Raw genomic sequence first — 17,392 nt, 5'->3', positions numbered from 1 at the left:
GCCGGCATCCTCATGGAAGGGGGTTTCCCGCTGGGCTGGCGGGCGGCCTTCTGGCGGTCGCCCGCCAGCCCAGCGGGAAACTCAGAATTACCGCAGCGGTCTTTTCACTGCGCAGCGGTATTCTGCCGGCGGGACTTTGGCGGGCGGCCTCCACCGCCCGTCAAAGTCCGAATGACCCCCTGAGTCTATTATGGGTTCAATTTCTCCTTCTAACTGTAGCATTACTTTATACACCCTATCAGGCGTGGAGACCCATATGTCCGCAGTTTCTACTTGTAGAAAGTCATCAGTTGCTTTTACCTCCAGATGCTGTAGAAAACTCCGGCGAACTATTGTGACCTCTGCCGCGCTGTCTAGCAGTGCTAGTGCCCACTTCCTGTTCTTCAAGAGGACCCTTTTCCTGAGTGGCATGTCGAAATGCAACAGCTGCCACTTTTTACTTTTTAAATTGGGGTTTTTGTTGGGCAGGTTTCTCTTCCTTTTTAACAGAAACCTCAGATGAGCGTTGTGATTCCTGTACTCTGTTCTTCGCTCTGATCGCCCACCTCTCTCACTTAGCTTTTCCGATGAGACCAGAAAGGAACGAGATTGGCGTGTCTCAGTATATTGATATCTATCAGCCGTTTTTATATTATCTCTCTTTCTGAGATTATATCTATTCTGTGGGGTCTCCAAACGCGGAGATTCTCCCCTTTCTTTTTCAGGAGTTTTTTGTTTTTTTATCCGAGCGTTTCTTATTACCCTCAGGAGCTTGCTTGGCAAAATCTTTATTAGATTTGCCCTGAAATTGTGGTTTAGTTGGTCTGGGCCCTAAACTATCTCGACCAATGCTAGAATAGGTCTCTGCGATAATCTTAGGTAGCTCGCGTTCCTGATGCTGTTGAGGAACGTCACGGAGCCGCATGCGCACTGCTAGTGCGACCGCTTTCCCTTTAAGATTACTTAAAATAATTGAGGATACTGTGGCAAAATTGCCCATTAGTTGCATCCCCAAGTCCAGGGCCGGAGCAGCCAGGTATTAATCTTGCATTTGCTTCAACACTTCCGGAAAACCAGTGTCGGTGTACCGTGAGCGGTTATATAGAGCACGGCAAATACCGTGCCCAGGTATTACAGTTATCCACTGTAGTGATCATCCCAAATGGCAACCACATCATTAGAATTCTACGTTTATCCTGAGGTCCCATATGGGGAAATACTGCTTCCAGGGCATTTATTTTTTGTGCTAACCAAAACGGAGTTTCCTCTCAGTTGGCAGGTACTTTACCCATAATCGAATGGACAGTCGCAGGGTTTATACCTGGCGTCACTGCATGTGGTTGTGCTGGCGCAGCACGTGCTGGGTTTGTATTTAATGTTTGCATTACAAACTGTACTAACCGTCTATCTGTCGCTGTTAATTCAGTATATCAGCGATGAACCTCAGCTACTGCTAAAGTCACTACTGCAGGGTGTGGTGTATAGGTGGCCAATAAAGGCCAGGTAGGAGCATTATTACTTGGAGGACCTAACATTACTGGTAAAATTGTGTGGGGTAGGGCACCATCAAGCCAATTATTATGTTCATGATAAAATAAGGGTATTTCTAAACATGCAAATGCCCTGTATTGTCCAGGTACGTTTGCAAGTGTATAATGATGAAATGTGTTACTGTTCCCATCAACTGCTGGGAATGTGACCCAAGAATAAAAAAGTTCTGTTCTATAAGCTGGATGGGCGTCCACCACAAATGTGACTGGACCCCCCTGGGCTGTTAGGCCATTTGCTAATAAATGTGTAGTCAGAGGTTGTCTCATATTCACTGCTATTGCTACCTGCTGCGGATTCGCCATGCTAAATAGAAGATATGTTCAGAGAAGGCACCCCAAATAGGGTTTATCATTTTAAAGTTCAAGCTTGAACATCCTCCAGCCTCAGATAAGATAATCTGCTTAGCTGGGGTGGAAATCCTCAGTACCACGGACGTCTCTGTATACAGTACTGTAGTGTCATTATATATAATGAGACAGAGATACTCCGGAGGACCCGAAAAACGTTGGCGGCGCCATGTCACGTAGGCTCTCATTATTCTAATGAGACTACTGGATTTTGAACGGCAGAATCGACCGCAGTGTGGGAGACTGAGTCCAACCCATTACGGGTGACACCTGACGCTCCAATCCGGTTTTTGCTCCGGCCAACTAGCAGTGCCTCATCTCCACCCAAGGGCAGGGATGACTGGGCAGCCGAGCGCATGACATAATTGGTTTCTCAGGGAAGCCGTGGTCACTCAGGTCTCATCCATTTCTCTCAGTTACCTTAGTCTCATATATGAAACGACAAACAGAGGCAGTATATGTTTCAATAATGAGTTTAATAAAACAACTGCATCTTAGATAGCAGAGCATGAGCTCCAATAACCAAGATGACACAGCATGACAGTATTAAAACGGTGACGGGAAGAGTGAAGCATAAAAATAACACTATCATAGTGTCACTACAGTTGATAGACTAAATCCTACATAGGCTATGATAGAACACAGCGTGTTATGCTCTAATTCTGCCCTTCAGGTTCCCCTAGGAAGACATCATCCCCCATACCAGAGCAAAGGCCTGCAGTATGCATTAGCATTTGTAGCGAAGCATTCAGCAATAAGCATACAGTCGTGGTTCTCTGGCTGGAATCTCCCTCTAACGTGTAAGGGACATGGAAGTGTTTGTAATAAAACAACTGACCTTCTGAGAAAATGTCCCTATGTAAGGATGAGTGTTTTCTACGAATGTTGGAGACTAAACTTATACCGCGTTCACCGGCAATGTACCGTGCTGTAGCCTTGGAAGAAGCACAGAGTGAGCAAGAATTAGATAAACAGAAAATAAAACAAGACCGTAAAAGCGGCTACTGTAACAATAAAATAAAGCTGAATAAATTATATCTAGGTTAGAGTGCCCAGCGGATTGGCCTAGTGTGTTAAAATAACGTGCATGGAGCTATAGCTAAAATGGCTACACAACAAGGTACAGGCTCTACAGCAGATGCAGCCCTCCAGGACACAGTACGGTAGATGCAGTGGAATGCAGAGAGCACTGCAAGCTTCCCTCATTCACAGAACAGGTACAGGAGAGGCAGCAGCGCAGGCCTCCAGGACACAGTACAGTAGATGCAGTGGAACGGCAGAGAGCACTGCAAGCTTCCCTCATTCACAGAACAGATACAGAAGAGGCAGCACTGCAGGCCTCCAGGACGCAGTAAGGCAGATGCAGTGAAGCGGCCAAGAGCAATGTAAGTTCCCTCATACACAGAACAGGTACAGGAGAGGCAGCAGTGCAGGCCTTCAGGATACAGTACGGCTGATGCAGTGGAGCAGCAGAGAGCACTGCAAGCTTCCCTCACACACAGAACAGGTACAGGAGAGGCAGCAGTGCAGGCCTCCAGGACACAGTACGGAGGATGCAGTGGAGCGGCAGAGAGAAATGTAAACTTCTTTCACACACAGAAGAGGTACAGAAAAGGCAGGGGAGGAGGCCTCCTGAAAGTTCTGCAGTGGTATAGTTCAGCAGCAGATAGTGGTGCAAGCTTCCATAGCAAACAGAAGAGGTACAAAAGAGACAGCAGTGCAAGCCTCTGGGCACAGTACGGTTGGTGCGGTGGAGCAGCAGAGACCAGTGCAATCTTCCCTCATACACAGAACAGGTACAAGAGAGGCAACAGTGCAGTCCTCTAGGAGACAGTAAGGTCGATGCAGTGGAGCAACAGAGAGCAATGTAAGCTTCTTTCACACACAGAACAGGTACAGAAGAGCCAGTGGTGGAGGCCTCCTGAAAGCTCTGCAGTGGTATAGTGCAGCAGCAGACAGTAGTGCAAGCTTCCCTAGCAAATAGAACAGGTACAGAAGAGACAGCAGTGCCGGCCTCTGGGGCATAGTACGGTTGGTGCAGTGGAGAGGCAGAGAGGACTGCAAGCTTCCCTCAGACACAAAAAAAGGTACAGAAGAGACAGCAGTGCAGGCCTCTGGAGCACTGTACAGTTGGTGCAGTGGAGAGGCAGAGAGGATTGCCATGTTTCCTCGCACATAGAACAGGTACATAAGAGGCAGCGGTGCAGACCTCTAAGGCATTCTACAGTAGGTGCACAGCAGCAGTAGAGAGCAGTGCAAGCTTCCCTCACACACAGAAAAGGGACAGAAGAGGCAGCAGTGGAGGCCTCTGGGGCACAATAGAGTAGATACAGTGCAGCAGTAGAGGACACTGCAAGCTTCCCTCACACACAGAAGAGGTACAGAAGAAGCAGCAGTGCAGGCCTCTGGCATACTCTACAGTAGGCGCAGTGAACCAGCAGAGTGAACTGTAAGCTTCCTTCACACACAGAAGAGGTACAGAAGAAGCAGCAGTGCAGGCCTCTGGCATACTGTACAGTAGGTACAGTGAACCAGCAGAGTGAACTGCAAGCTTCCCTCACACACAGAAGAGGTACAGAAGAAGCAGCAGTGCAGGCCTCTGGCATACTCTACAGTAGGTGCAGTGCAGCAGTAGAGAAAACTGCAAGCTTCCCTCACACACAGAACAGGTACAGAAGAAACAGCAGTGCAGGCCTCTGGAGCACTGTACAGTAGGTGCAGTGGAGCAGCAGAGTGCACTGCAAGCTTCCCTTACACACAGAACAGGAACGGAAGAGACAGCCCTGCAGGTCTCTGGGGCATTCTACAGTTGGTGACATGCAGCAGCAGTGAATACTACAAGCTTTCCTCATACACAGATCAGGTACATAAGAGGCAGCGGTGCAGACCTCTAGGGCATTCTACAGTAGGTGCACAGCAGCAGTAGAGAGCAGTGCAAGCTTCCCTCACACACAGAAAGGGGACAGAAGAGGCAGCGGTGGAGGCCTTTGGGGCACAATAGAGTAGGTACAGTGCAGCAGTAGAGGACACTGCAAGCTTCCCTCACAGACAGAAGAGGTACAGAAGAAGCAGCAGTGCAGGCCTCTGGCATACTCTACAGTAGGTGCAGTGCAGCAGTAGAGAAAACTGCAAGCTTCCCTGACACACAGAACAGGTACAGAAGAAACAGCAGTGCAGGCCTCTGGAGCACTGTACAGTAGGTGCAGTGGAGCAGCAGAGTGCACTGCAAGCTTCTCTCACACACAGAACAGGAACGGAAGAGACAGTCCAGCAGGCCTCTGGGCATTCTACAGTTGGTGACATGCAGCAGCAGAGAATACTGCAAGCTTTCTTCATACACAGATCAGGTACAGAAGAGGCAGCAGTGCAGGGCTCCAAGGCACAGAAGAGTAGGTGCAGTGAACCAGCAGAGTGAACTGCAAGGTTCCCTCAGACACAGAACAGGTACAGAAGAGGCAGCAGTGCAGGCCTCTGAGGCACTGTACAGTAGGTGCAGTGGAGCAGCAGAGTGTACTGCAATCTCTCCTCACACACAGAACAGGGAGAGAAGAGGCAGCAGTGCAGATCTCTGGGGCACTCTACAGTAGGTGCAGTGCAGAGATGAGTGAAAGCTTCCCTTACACACAGGACAGAGACAGAAGACACAGCAGTGCAGGGCTCCGGGACACTCTACAGTAGGTGCAGAGCAGCAGCAGAAAGCATTGCCAGATTCCCTCACACACTGTAAAGGTAGGGAAGATGCAGCAGTGCAGGCCTCCAAGACAGCACGGTAGATGCAGTGGAACGGCAGAGAGCACTGCAAGTGTCCCTCATACATTGAACAGGTAGAGAACAGGCAGCAATGCAGGCCTCCAAGACACAGTACAGCAGATGCAGTGGAGCGGCAGAGAGCACTGCAAGCTTCCCTCATTCACAGAACAGGTACAGAAGAGGCAGCAGTGCAGGCCTCCAGGACACAGTACAGCAGCAAGCTTCCCTCAGATACAGCATAGTGAGCAGTGGTGTCAGCATCAAGGAAGAAACAGCAGGGAAGGATGCTGGCATTGGTGCATCACTGGCTGCAAAATGTCAGTGGTCTTCCGCTTACCTTTCCCTGTGCCACACAGACAGCAAGTGTCACTGTCCAAACTCTCTTTGTTTTATTTTTACAAAATGATGGACTGAGAAGGGAAGAGTCAGAGGTGTCATGTAGTCATCAGCTAGCACAGTGATGTGGCTTCGGTGCCTGGCCTTCGAGATAAGTATGGGACAGGGAAGGAAGAAAGGACTCTTGGTGTGTGTTTTATCTCCCCCGCTTAGGGATGCACACAGTGGGACAGAACCACAACTTAAATCAACATTTACTGGCAAGAAGGGCAATTGTTGCCCAGTAGCTGAGTAGCTGTATTGAGTTAAAGTTCTCTAGGGATCCCCACCTCACTAGTTCATTATTGTAGTAGTCTTGCTAAGGGATAACATCATAAAGTTAAATAATACCCCTTGTTATTCTAAAGATGTGGGTGAACATGTTTCTTGCCGTTGGTCCAGTAAAGAGGTCTTTGGCACTTTGTCAGGACCTGGTGAATCCTAATATGCACTAGGCTTGGGCTAAGGTTTGTTAGTAAGAAAGTCCTCCCCTTTTTGGTGGTTACTAGACTTGGCCAAAATAGCAAACTAATGAGGTGGGGGTCCATAGTTAATTTTAATCTAATACTCATAATTATCACTGATCTACAAAATACCTTCCTTATGCATCTTTTATGGAAAACTAAGAAAAATAACTCTTGAAAAGAGCTCCCTCGAGGAGCCAGTTGGGCATTGTAGGCCCGATTCAATCAGGTGCTGCCCAATGATGAAGCATGACCCCAAAGGGCTTATTCACAAGGCCCTAGTACCATTGTAGCATCATTTTTTTACACTATGGCGGCACAGAACACTTCAGCACCCTGTGTCGTATTTACAAACTGGCGCAATGGCACCGAAGGGCCACAACTGGGTCAGAAATTCTAACACAGCGAGGCTGACGAGCGCCATGGTACACTGTATTGTAAATACAGCTCCACCATGGTGTCGTTAGGGGGGCACAAGCAAAACTGATGGCATCATGTTCAGTGAGGGCTCTTACTCCTAAAAATAAATATTTCCTCTAACCTTTAATTTATTTGGGGACAAAAATTGTGTTTACCCCAACCGCATGCTGTTTTTCAGTTTTTCTGTTTTTCGGAGCGTGTATCCTGGACCCTTATTACTCCCTGTCCCTCTTACTGTTGGTGAAAAACTATCCAACAGCCCCTGGCAGCTACAAGATCCCTCTCTGCCTTTCTCCCTGCCTTCTGTCCTCACTGACACACACAGTGGTTGCTCTCAATGGCAGTTATGGTGGTTGCAGCCTTTGAGATCCACAATTGTCCTACAACAGCTGGCATTGAATGGCAGGTGCGGTGGTGGCAGCCTTTGAGATCCACAGATATCCTACAACAGCTAGCATTCAACGGCAGGTGCAGTGGTGGCAGCCTTTGAGACCCACACATGTCCTACAACAGCTGGCATTGAACAGCACTTGCGGTGGTGGCAGCCTTTGAGACTCACACATGTCCTACAACAGCTGCCATTGAATGGCAGGTGCGGTGGTGGCAGCCTTTCAGACTAACACATGCCCTACAATAGCTGAAACTGAATGGCAGGTGGGGTGGTGGCAGCCATTGAGACCCACGCATGTCCTACAACAGCTGGCATTGAATGGCAGGTGCGGCGGTGCCAGCCTTTGAGACCCACACCTGTCCTACAACAGCTGGCATTGAATGGCAGGTGCGGTTGTGGCAGCCTTTGAGACCCACGCATGTCCTACAACAGCTGGCATTGAATGGCAGGTGCGGTGGTGCCAGCCTTTGAGACCCACACCTGTCCTACAGCAGCTGGCATTGAATGGCAGCTGCCGTGATTTCAGCCATTGAGACCCACGCATGTCCTACAACAGCTGGCATTGAATGGCAGGTGCGGTGGTGGCAGCCATTTAGAACCACACATGTCCTACAACAGCTGGCATTGAATGGCAGGTGCGGTGGTGACAGCTATTGTGACCCACACATGTTCTACAACAGCTGGCATTGAATGACAGGTGCAGTGGTGGCAGCATTTGAGACCCACCCATGTTCTACAACAGCTGACACTGAATGGCAGATGCAGTGGTGGCAGCCATAGAGACCCATTTATGTCCTACAACAGCTGGCATTGAATGGCAGGTGCGGTGGTGGCAGTTATTGTGACCCACACATGTCCTGCACCAGCAGGCATTGAATGGCAGGTGTGGTGGTGACAGCCATAGTGACCCACACATGTCACTCAACAGCTGGCATTGAATGGCAGGTGCGGTAGTGACAGCTATTGTGACCCACACATGTTCTACAGCTGGCATTGAATGGCAGATGCAGTGGTGGCAGCCTTTGAGACCCACACATGTCCTACAACAGCTGACATTGAATGGCAGGTGTGGTGGTGGCAGCTATTGTGACCCAGAGATATCTTACAACAGCTGACATCGAATGGCAGGTGCGGTGGCGGCAGCTATTGTGACCCACAGATATCTTACAACAGCTGACATTGAATGGCAGGTGCGGTGGTGGCAGTCATTGAGACCTAAGCATGTCCTACAACAACTGACACTGAATGGCAGGTGCGGTGGTGGCAGCCATTGAGAACCACACATGTCCTACAACAGCTGGCATTGAATGGCAGGTGCGGTGGTGGCAGCTATTGTGACCCACACATGCCCTACAACAGCTGGCATTGAATGAAAGGTGCGGTGGTGACAGCCATTGACACTCACACATATTCTACAACAGCTGACGCTGAATGGCAGATGCGGTGGTGGCAGCCATAGAGACTCACACATGTCCTACAACAGCTGGCATTGAACTGCAGGTGCGGTGGTGGCAGTTATTGTGACCCACACATGTCCTGCAACAGCTAGCATTGAATGGCAGGTGTGGTGGTGACAGTCATAGCAACCCACAAATGTCCTACAACAGCTGGCATTGAATGGCAGGTGCAGTGGTGACAGCTATTGTGACCCACACATGTCCTACCACAGCTGGCATTGAATGGCAGATGCAGTGGTTGCAGCCTTTGAGACCCACACAAGTCCAACAACAGCTGACATCGAATGGCAAGTGCGGTGGTGGCAGCTATTGTGACCCACAGATATCTTACAACAGCTGACATTGAATGGCAGGTGCGGTGGTGGCAGTCATTGCGAACTACACATGTCCTACAACAGCTGGCATTGAATGGCAGGTGCGGTGGTGGCAGATATTGTGACCCACACATGCCCTACAACAGCTGGCATTTAATGGCAGGTGCGGTGGTGGCAGCCATTGAGACCCACACATGTTCTACAACAGCTGACACTGAATGGCAGATGCGGTGGTGGCAGCCATAGAGACCCACACATGTCCTACAACAGCTGGCATTGAATAGCAGGTGAGGTGGTGACAGCCATTGTGTCCCACACATGTCCTACAACAGCTGGCATTGAATGGCAGATGCGGTGGTGGCAGCTATTGTGACCCAGAGATATCTTACAACAGCTGACATTGAATAGCATGTGTGGTGGTGGCAGCCATTGTGACCCACACATGTCCTACAACAGCTGGCACTAAATGGCAGGTGCGGTGGTGGTTGAACATATACAAGTCCTTCAACATGTTGCATTGAATGATGCAGTGGTGGTGGCCACTGTTACAAACACATATTCCACAACAGCTGCCATTTATGACAGTGGGCACAATGGGTTGCCATGGTGAGGTCTCCGCAAACCCTGATTCCATCTAGCCTGCCAGATCCTTGGCTGTGCCTCTCTGGCATCAGGGAAGCTGGGTGGAGGGAGTTGGAAGTACAGAGCGAGAGATAGGAACAGGGAAGGATTTGTAACTTCCACTGTCACAGAATAACAGTAACAGTGGAAGCCCATGGAGAGAAGGAATCTTATTCTCACTGCCACAAGCACGACCTCTCCACCTTGATGCAGAAGTCTACAGGTCATGGACAAAGCCAGAGGCTGCAGGTTATAGTGCTGGATTGGGGATGTCAGTAGACCTTTATGCATGCTTGCCACAAGTGTGCTGAACACTTCCATGTTCAAATATTTGTTGTAAATACTTAAGGATTAGTTACTATATGCGATCTAAACTTTGTAGTTCTTTGTCCCTCTTATGTAACACATGCCAGAAGGCCTGATTGTACAGCTGGAAAAGAGAACCTGTGATGCCTTCTACAGTCCTCCACATTATCCCACCCTCCAAACAGTCCCACTACAAAAGATTCATAATGATGCAGGTTAGTGATGGTAGACGCTCCCTCCAAATAGCCCCACCATTCTTCATCTTACATTACAGTCATGTGTCCGTAGTCAGGTAAATGTGGCTCTGAAGGCATCCATAACAACTGGAATTCTTCCTTTACCACGAATGTCTAAGCAAACAAACTTATGACACTCCCTGACAAACCATCACCAAGTTACAAAAGCCATGTTTCCTAAAATTCTCCTTTCACAAACGTCAGAGGAAATGATATTGAGCTCTCACCATTGGTGTGCCAGACAATGGATGTGCGCATGCCCAAGGTAATGTTTACCACAAACCTTACTGAGTTTAAAAAAACTTTAGGGGCATATTTACTACAAGGGAAAGTGCAGAAATGCACCATACTTATGAAATACGGTGCATTCCTGTCCTCTCCCCCTGAACTGGCGCACAACTGACTGCCTACAGCCAACGCAGTCAAGGGTGCCTGGGTTGTAGGGAGGATTGTTTTGTGCACGCAGGGGCACCTTCCTGCACAAAAACATTCCCAAGAGGCTTGTTTCTGATGCTATGTATGCTGCAGCATGCAGCGCTTATAGAAAGAGGATAAAACGTGGAGAAATTAAGAAATTTGTTGTTGCTACGCCACCCCTGGTCAGGAGTATGGTTTTGACGCATTTCCCGGTTTACACATCTGGGACCATGGGTGTTACATGGGATAAACCCCTGGTGCAGAGTAAGGCATTGCAGCGACTTGCACTGCGTTGCCTTACACCATATGTAGGAAGGTAGCCTCTTTCTAGCCTTATTACCCCCACTTTTGGCCTGTTTGTGAGTATATGTCAGGGTGTTTTTACTGTCTCACTGGGATCCTGCTAGCCAGGGCCCAGTGCTCATAGTGAAAACACTATGTTGTCAGTGTGTTTGATATGTGTCACTGGGACCCTGCTAGCCAGGACCCCAGTGCTCATAAGTTTGTTGCCTGTCTGTGTTTTCTGTGTGGTGCCTACCTGTATCACTGAGGCTCTGCTAACCAGAACCTCAGTGCTTATGCTCTCTCTGCTTTTAACATTGTCACTGCAGGCTAGTGACCATTTTTACCATTTCTCATTGGCACACTGGAACACCCTTATAATTCCCTAGTATATGGTACCTAGGTACCCAGGGTACTGGGATTCCAGGAGATCCCTATGGGCTGCAGCATTTCTTTTGCCTCCCATGGGGAGCTCAGACAATTGTTACACAGGACTGCCACTGCAGCCTGAGTGAAATAACGTCCACGTTATTTCACTGCCATTTTACAATGCACTTAAGTAACTTATAAGTCACCTATATGTCTAACCCTCACTTAGTGAAGGTTAGGTGCTAAGTTACTTAGTGTGTGGGCACCCTGGCACTAGCCAAGGTGCCCACACATTGTTTAGGGCAAATTCCCTGGACTTTGTGAGTGCGGGGACACCATTACACGTGTGCACTACATATAGGTCAACACCTATATGTAGCGTCACAATGGTAACTCTGAACATGGCTATGTAACATGTCTAGGATCATGGAATTGTCACCCCAATACCATTCTGGTATTGGGGGGACAATTCCATGCATCCCCGGGTCTCCAGCATAGAGCCCAGGTACTGCCAAACTAACTTTCCGGGGGTTCTCTCTGCAGCTACCGCTGCTGCCAACCCTCAGACAGGTTTCTGCCCTCCTGGGGCCTGGGCAGCCTGGTCCCACGAAGGCAGAACAAAGGATTTCCTCTGAGAGAGGGTGTTACACCCTCTCCCTTTGGAAATAGGTGTGAAGGGCCTGGGAGGAGTAGCCACTCCTGGCCTCTGGAAATGCTTTGAAGGGCACAGATGGTGCCCTCCTTGCATAAGCCAGTCTACACCGGTTCAGGGATCCCCCCAGCCCTGCTCTGGCGTGAAACTGGACAAAGGAAAGGGGAGTGACCAGTCCCTTGACCAGCACCTCCCAGGGGAGGTACCCAGAGCTCCTCCAGTGTGTCCCAGACCTCTGCCATCTTGGATGCAGAGGTGTGAGGGCACAATGGACAGCTCTGAGAGGCCAGTGCCAGCAGGTGACGTCAGAGACCGCCTCCTGATAGGTGCTTACCTTTCTCTGTAGCCAATCCCCCTCTGAGGGCTATTTAGGGTCTCTCCTGTGGGTATCTCACCAGATAACGAATGTAAGAGCTCACCAGAGTTCCTCTGCACTTCCCTCTTCGACTTCTGCCAAGGATCGACTGCTGACTGCTCCAGGATGCCTGCAAAACCGCAACAAAGTAGCAAGAAGACTACCAGCAACATTGCAGCGCCTCATCCTGCCGGTTTTTGTTGACTGTTTCCTGGTGGTGCATGCTCTGAGAGCTGCCTGACTTCACCCTGCACTGGAAGCCAGAAAGAAATCTCCTGTGGGTCGAAGGAATCTTCCCCCTGCCAACGCAGGCACCAAACTTCTGCATCATCGGTCCTCTGGGTCCCGTCTCATCCTGATGAGCGTGGTCCCTGGAACACAGGAGCTGGGTCCAAGTGTCCCCGACAGTCCAGTGACCCTTTTGTCCAAATTTGGTGGAGGTAAGTCCTTGCCTCCCCACGCCAGATAGTAATCCTGTGTACTGCATGAACTGCAGCTGCTCGGGCTTCTGCGAACTTTTGCAAGACTTCCTTCGTGCACAGCCTAGCCCAAGTCCCTAGCACTCTGTCTTGCATTGCACAACTCGCTGAGTTGGACTCCGACGTCGTGGGACCCTCTTTTGTTGTTCTGAGTTGACTGTCATCCTCAGATCTTCTAAGTGCCTGTTCAGGTGCTTCTGTGGGTGCTGCCTGCTTCTGCGTGGGCTCTCTGTGTTGCTGATCGCCCCCTCTGTCTCCTCCTCCAAGGGGCGACCTCCTGGTGCTTCCTGGGCCCTGGCAGCACCCCAAAATCCTCAACTGCAACTCTTGCAGCTAGCAAGGCTTGTTTGCGTTCTTTCTGCGTGGAAACAACTCTGCATCCTTCAGCACGCCGTGCGACAACTTCTGACCAAAGGAGAAGTTCCTGGCACCTTCTGTTGTTGCAGACTCTTCAGCTTCTTCCACCCAGAAGCAGCCCTTTTGCACCTTCATCTGGGGTTTAGTGGGCTCCTGCCCCCCCTGGACAGTTGCGTGACTCTTGGACTTGGTCTCTTTCCTTTACAGGTCCTCAAGTCCAGGAATCCATCTTCAGTGCTTTGCAGTCAGTTGTTGTCCTTGCAGAATCCCCTATCTCAACTTTACTGTCTTTCTGGGGTAGTAGGATAACTTTACTAATAGTTTTCAGGGTCTTGGGGGGGTATCTTGGACACCCTTCGTGTTTTCTTACACTACCAGCGACCCTCTAGACACTAGGCTTGGGGTCCATATGTGGTTAGCATTCCACTTTTGGAGTATATGGTTTGTGTTGCCCCTAGGCCTATTTCTCCCTATTGCATTCTATTGTGTACTACATTGTTTGCACTACTTTTCTAACTGTTTTACTTACCTGATTTGGTTTGTGTGTGTATATTTTGTGTATATTACTTACCTCCTAAGGGAGTATATCCTCTAAGATACTTTTGGCACATTGTCACTAAAATAAAGTACCTTTATTTTTAGTAATTCTGAGTATTGTGTTTTCTTATGATATAGTGCTAAGTGATATATGTGATATAGTAGGAGCTTTGCATGTCTCCTAGTTCAGCCTAAGCTGCTCTGCTATAGCTACCGCTATCAGCCTAAGCTGCTAGAAACGCCTCTATTCTACTAATAAGGAATAACTGGACCTGGCACAGGGTGTAAGTACCACAAGGTACCCACTATAAGCCAGGCCAGCCTCCTACACCATATGTACAAGGCCATGAAGAGTGACTTTGCGTGGCCTCGTAGGTATGGGTTCCACTCTGCGCTGCCGCAGTGTCAAAAAAAGTGAGACACAAGTGGCCTATGGTGCTTGTAAATGGTGCTCTGCTGGCATCCTACAGCCTTTTAATCACCACCCAACCCTACTCCATATGGATGTCTTAGCTGTCTGCATGGCTTTGCTGTGAGCCTAGTATTGCACAATTCAAGACACTAGTCATCTTTGCAACAAATCATCACGGCACCTGAATGAGAGCAATCTTCACAACTTGCCTTTTTATTCCGAGCTGTGAGGGCCACATGTTGGAAACTGTCAACAAATAAGTGGTTTGGAGGACCTTGCTGAGCAAAAAAAAAAAAAACTGACCTCTTAAATTAACTTAAATTAAAAAAATGGTATAAGTCGCACCCTGAAGAGAGTAAAACCCTTTGGAAGGGGCTCTGGAGAGACTCCCTTGAGGCTCTCAAGTGACCCTAAAAGTTATACTTTAAAATGTGCACCTATGTGGCATCCAATTATATGAAGGAAATATTCACAATCAGTAATTATCCATCCCAGATATACTAAAACGCAACCTTTTCATCTCTCTACAACATTGTCAATAACTTTTCAGATCTTCTAATAAAAAATTCCTAAAAATGGTGACTCCATCATTAATATCCCTAAGAGCCTTGTTAGTTTCCCATTATAGCTCCTATAATAAAAAACACCTTTGCGCCTTTCAAAAAGGTGGAAACAGCTGAGGTGCAAGATTTGGCCCTCACAAACCAAAGCATCTAAGTCTGCTATGAACTCCTGCTCTGTCAGTGCCAAAAACATCTTCCCCTTTCTCTGTTAATGGATGCAACTAACACACTCTCGCCTCCTCTGCTAACAGATGCAAGTAACACACTCATGACTCCTCAGCTAATGGATGCAAGTAACACACTCATGCCTCCTCTGCTAACAGATGCAAGTAATACACTCATGACTCCACAGCTAATGGACGCAAGTAACACACTCATGCCTCCTCTGCTAACAGATGCAAGTAATACACTCACACCTCCTCTGGTAATGGATGCAACGAACACACTCATGCCTCCTCTGCTAATGGATGCAAGTAATACACTCATGACTCCACAGCTAATGGACGCAAGTAACCCACTCATGCCTCCTTTGCTAACAGATGCAAGTAATACACTCACACCTCCTCTGGTAATGGATGCAACGAACACACTCATGCCTCCTCTGCTAATGGATGCAAGTAACACACTTACACTTCCTCTGCTAACGGATGCAAGTAATACACTCATTCCTCCTCTGCTAATGGACACAAGATTCACACTCCCGCCTCCTCTGCTAATGGACGCAAGTAACACACTCACACCTCCTTTGCTAACAGATGCAAGCAACACACTCACACCTCCTCTGCTAACAGATGCAAGTAACACATTCATGCCTCCTCTGGTAATGGATGCAACTAACACACTCATGCCTCCTCTGCTAATGGATGCAAGTAACACACTCCCGCCTCCTCTGACAACATATGCAAGTAACACACTCACACCTCCTCTGCTAATGGATACAACTAACACACTCACACCTCCTCTGCTAATGGATGCAAATAACACAGTTAAGCCTCCTCTGCTAATGGACACAAGATCCACACTCCCGCCTTCTCTGCTAATGGACACAAGTAACACACTCACACGTCCTGTTCTAACAGATGGAAGCAACACACTCACATCTCCTCTGCTAACAGATAAAAGCAACACACTCACACCTCCTCTGCTAATGGATGCAAGTAACACACTTACACCTCCTCTGCTAATGGATGCAAGTAACACACTCATGCCTCCTCAGGTAATGAACACAAGTAACACACCCACACCTCCTCTGCTAATGGATGCAAGTAACACACTTACACCTCCTCTGCTAATGGACACAAGATCCACACTCCCGCCTCCTCTGCTAACGGATGAAAGTACCACACTCACACCTCCTCTGCTAACAGATGCAAGCAACACACTCACATCTTCTCTGCTAATGGATGCAAGTAATACACTTACACCTCCTCTGCTAATGGATGCAAGATCCACACTCCTGCCTCCTCTGCTAACGGACGCAAGCAACACACTCACACCTCCTCTGCTAACAGATGCAAGCAACACACTCACACCTCCTCTGCTAATGGATGCAAGTAACACACTTACACCTCCTCTGCTAATGGATGCAAGTAACACACTCATGCCTCCTCAGGTAATGAACACAAGTAACACACCCACACCTCCTCTGCTAATGGATGCAAGTAACACACTTACACCTCCTCTGCTAATGGACACAAGATCCACACTCCCGCCTCCTCTGCTAACGGATGAAAGTACCACACTCACACCTCCTCTGCTAACAGATGCAAGCAACACACTCACACCTTCTCTGCTAATGGATGCAAGTAATACCCTTACACCTCCTCTGCTAATGGATGCAAGATCCACACTCCTGCCTCCTCTGCTAACGGACGCAAGCAACACACTCACACCTCCTCTGCTAACAGATGCAAGCAACACACTCACACCTCCTCTGCTAATGGATGCAAGTAACACACTTACACCTCCTCTGCTAATGGATGCAAGTAACACACTTACACCTCGTCTACTAATGGATGCAAGATCCACACTCCTGCCTCATCATGCCTCCTTCTCTGTTCAGTTCTTCCTGGACTGCTGGAACTGCAGTGGATGTAATCACATCTTAACAAACACCGAGAAAATGCCAGATCTGGCATAATGGAATCATCCAAATGCCCTGAGGTGATTTTGAGTGGTTCTCATGCCTCACTCTTCTGTCTTCTTTTAAACATCTTTATGCCCCCCCCAGCACAGTGTCTTGAGATGTATCTGGTTAAAATCTAGAGGCCATATTTATAGCCTGGTTTGCATCACTCTTGCAAAACAAAACTCTGTGTAAGAGCAAAGCAAACCTTTAGGGGTCTATTTACAAGCCCCATGTGCCACCGGTGCATCACTTTGTTTGACGCTCTGGCGGTGTAGAGTGCAGACCCATATCTATGAGGCCACTTGGCGTGGCTTTTCATGGCCTGAAGTATATGGAGTAAGGCAAGTTGCTGTGTTGTCTTACTCTGCATCAGAAGGCAATCCATGGGCGCTGCGGTGGGTTTTCCCCCTGGCGGACGGAGTGGTACATTGGCGGTTTGGCTTGAGCCACACTGCCAATTTCATATTTTGGGGAGGATTATCGCCAGCCTATTGGCAGTACTCTTCTCCCAAATACCGCCGTCCGCCAGGGTCATAATGAGGGCCTATCTGTCCAAAGGCAAAGAATGTGTAAAGCTTCACACTCAAACATGAGATCGGGAATTGAATTCTAGGGGTTCAGAAACCTTTA

General features: G+C 48.6%; 1 protein-coding gene across 1 annotated transcript; it reads left to right on the top strand.

Moving 5' to 3' along the window:
- The first annotated feature begins 14,845 nt into the window (after positions 1 to 14,845).
- Positions 14,846 to 16,774, top strand: LOC138249011 (uncharacterized). Its single transcript, XM_069203068.1, has one exon. It carries the CDS (start codon positions 14,846 to 14,848, stop codon positions 16,772 to 16,774), a length of 1,929 nt encoding a protein of 642 aa, XP_069059169.1.
- Positions 16,775 to 17,392: the final 618 nt, after the last annotated feature.

Source organism: Pleurodeles waltl, chromosome 8 (genome assembly GCF_031143425.1).
Source record: "Pleurodeles waltl isolate 20211129_DDA chromosome 8, aPleWal1.hap1.20221129, whole genome shotgun sequence".
In the NCBI taxonomy this organism is placed as follows: domain Eukaryota; kingdom Metazoa; phylum Chordata; class Amphibia; order Caudata; family Salamandridae; genus Pleurodeles; species Pleurodeles waltl.
Note: the sequence above shows the minus strand (reverse complement) of the source record. Positions and strands in the feature narration are given on the sequence as shown.

Excerpts from the sequence above, each read along its gene's own strand:
- LOC138249011 (XM_069203068.1), top strand. The coding sequence starts at position 14,846 with ATGGATGCAACTAACACACTCTCGCCTCCTCTGCTAACAGATGCAAGT.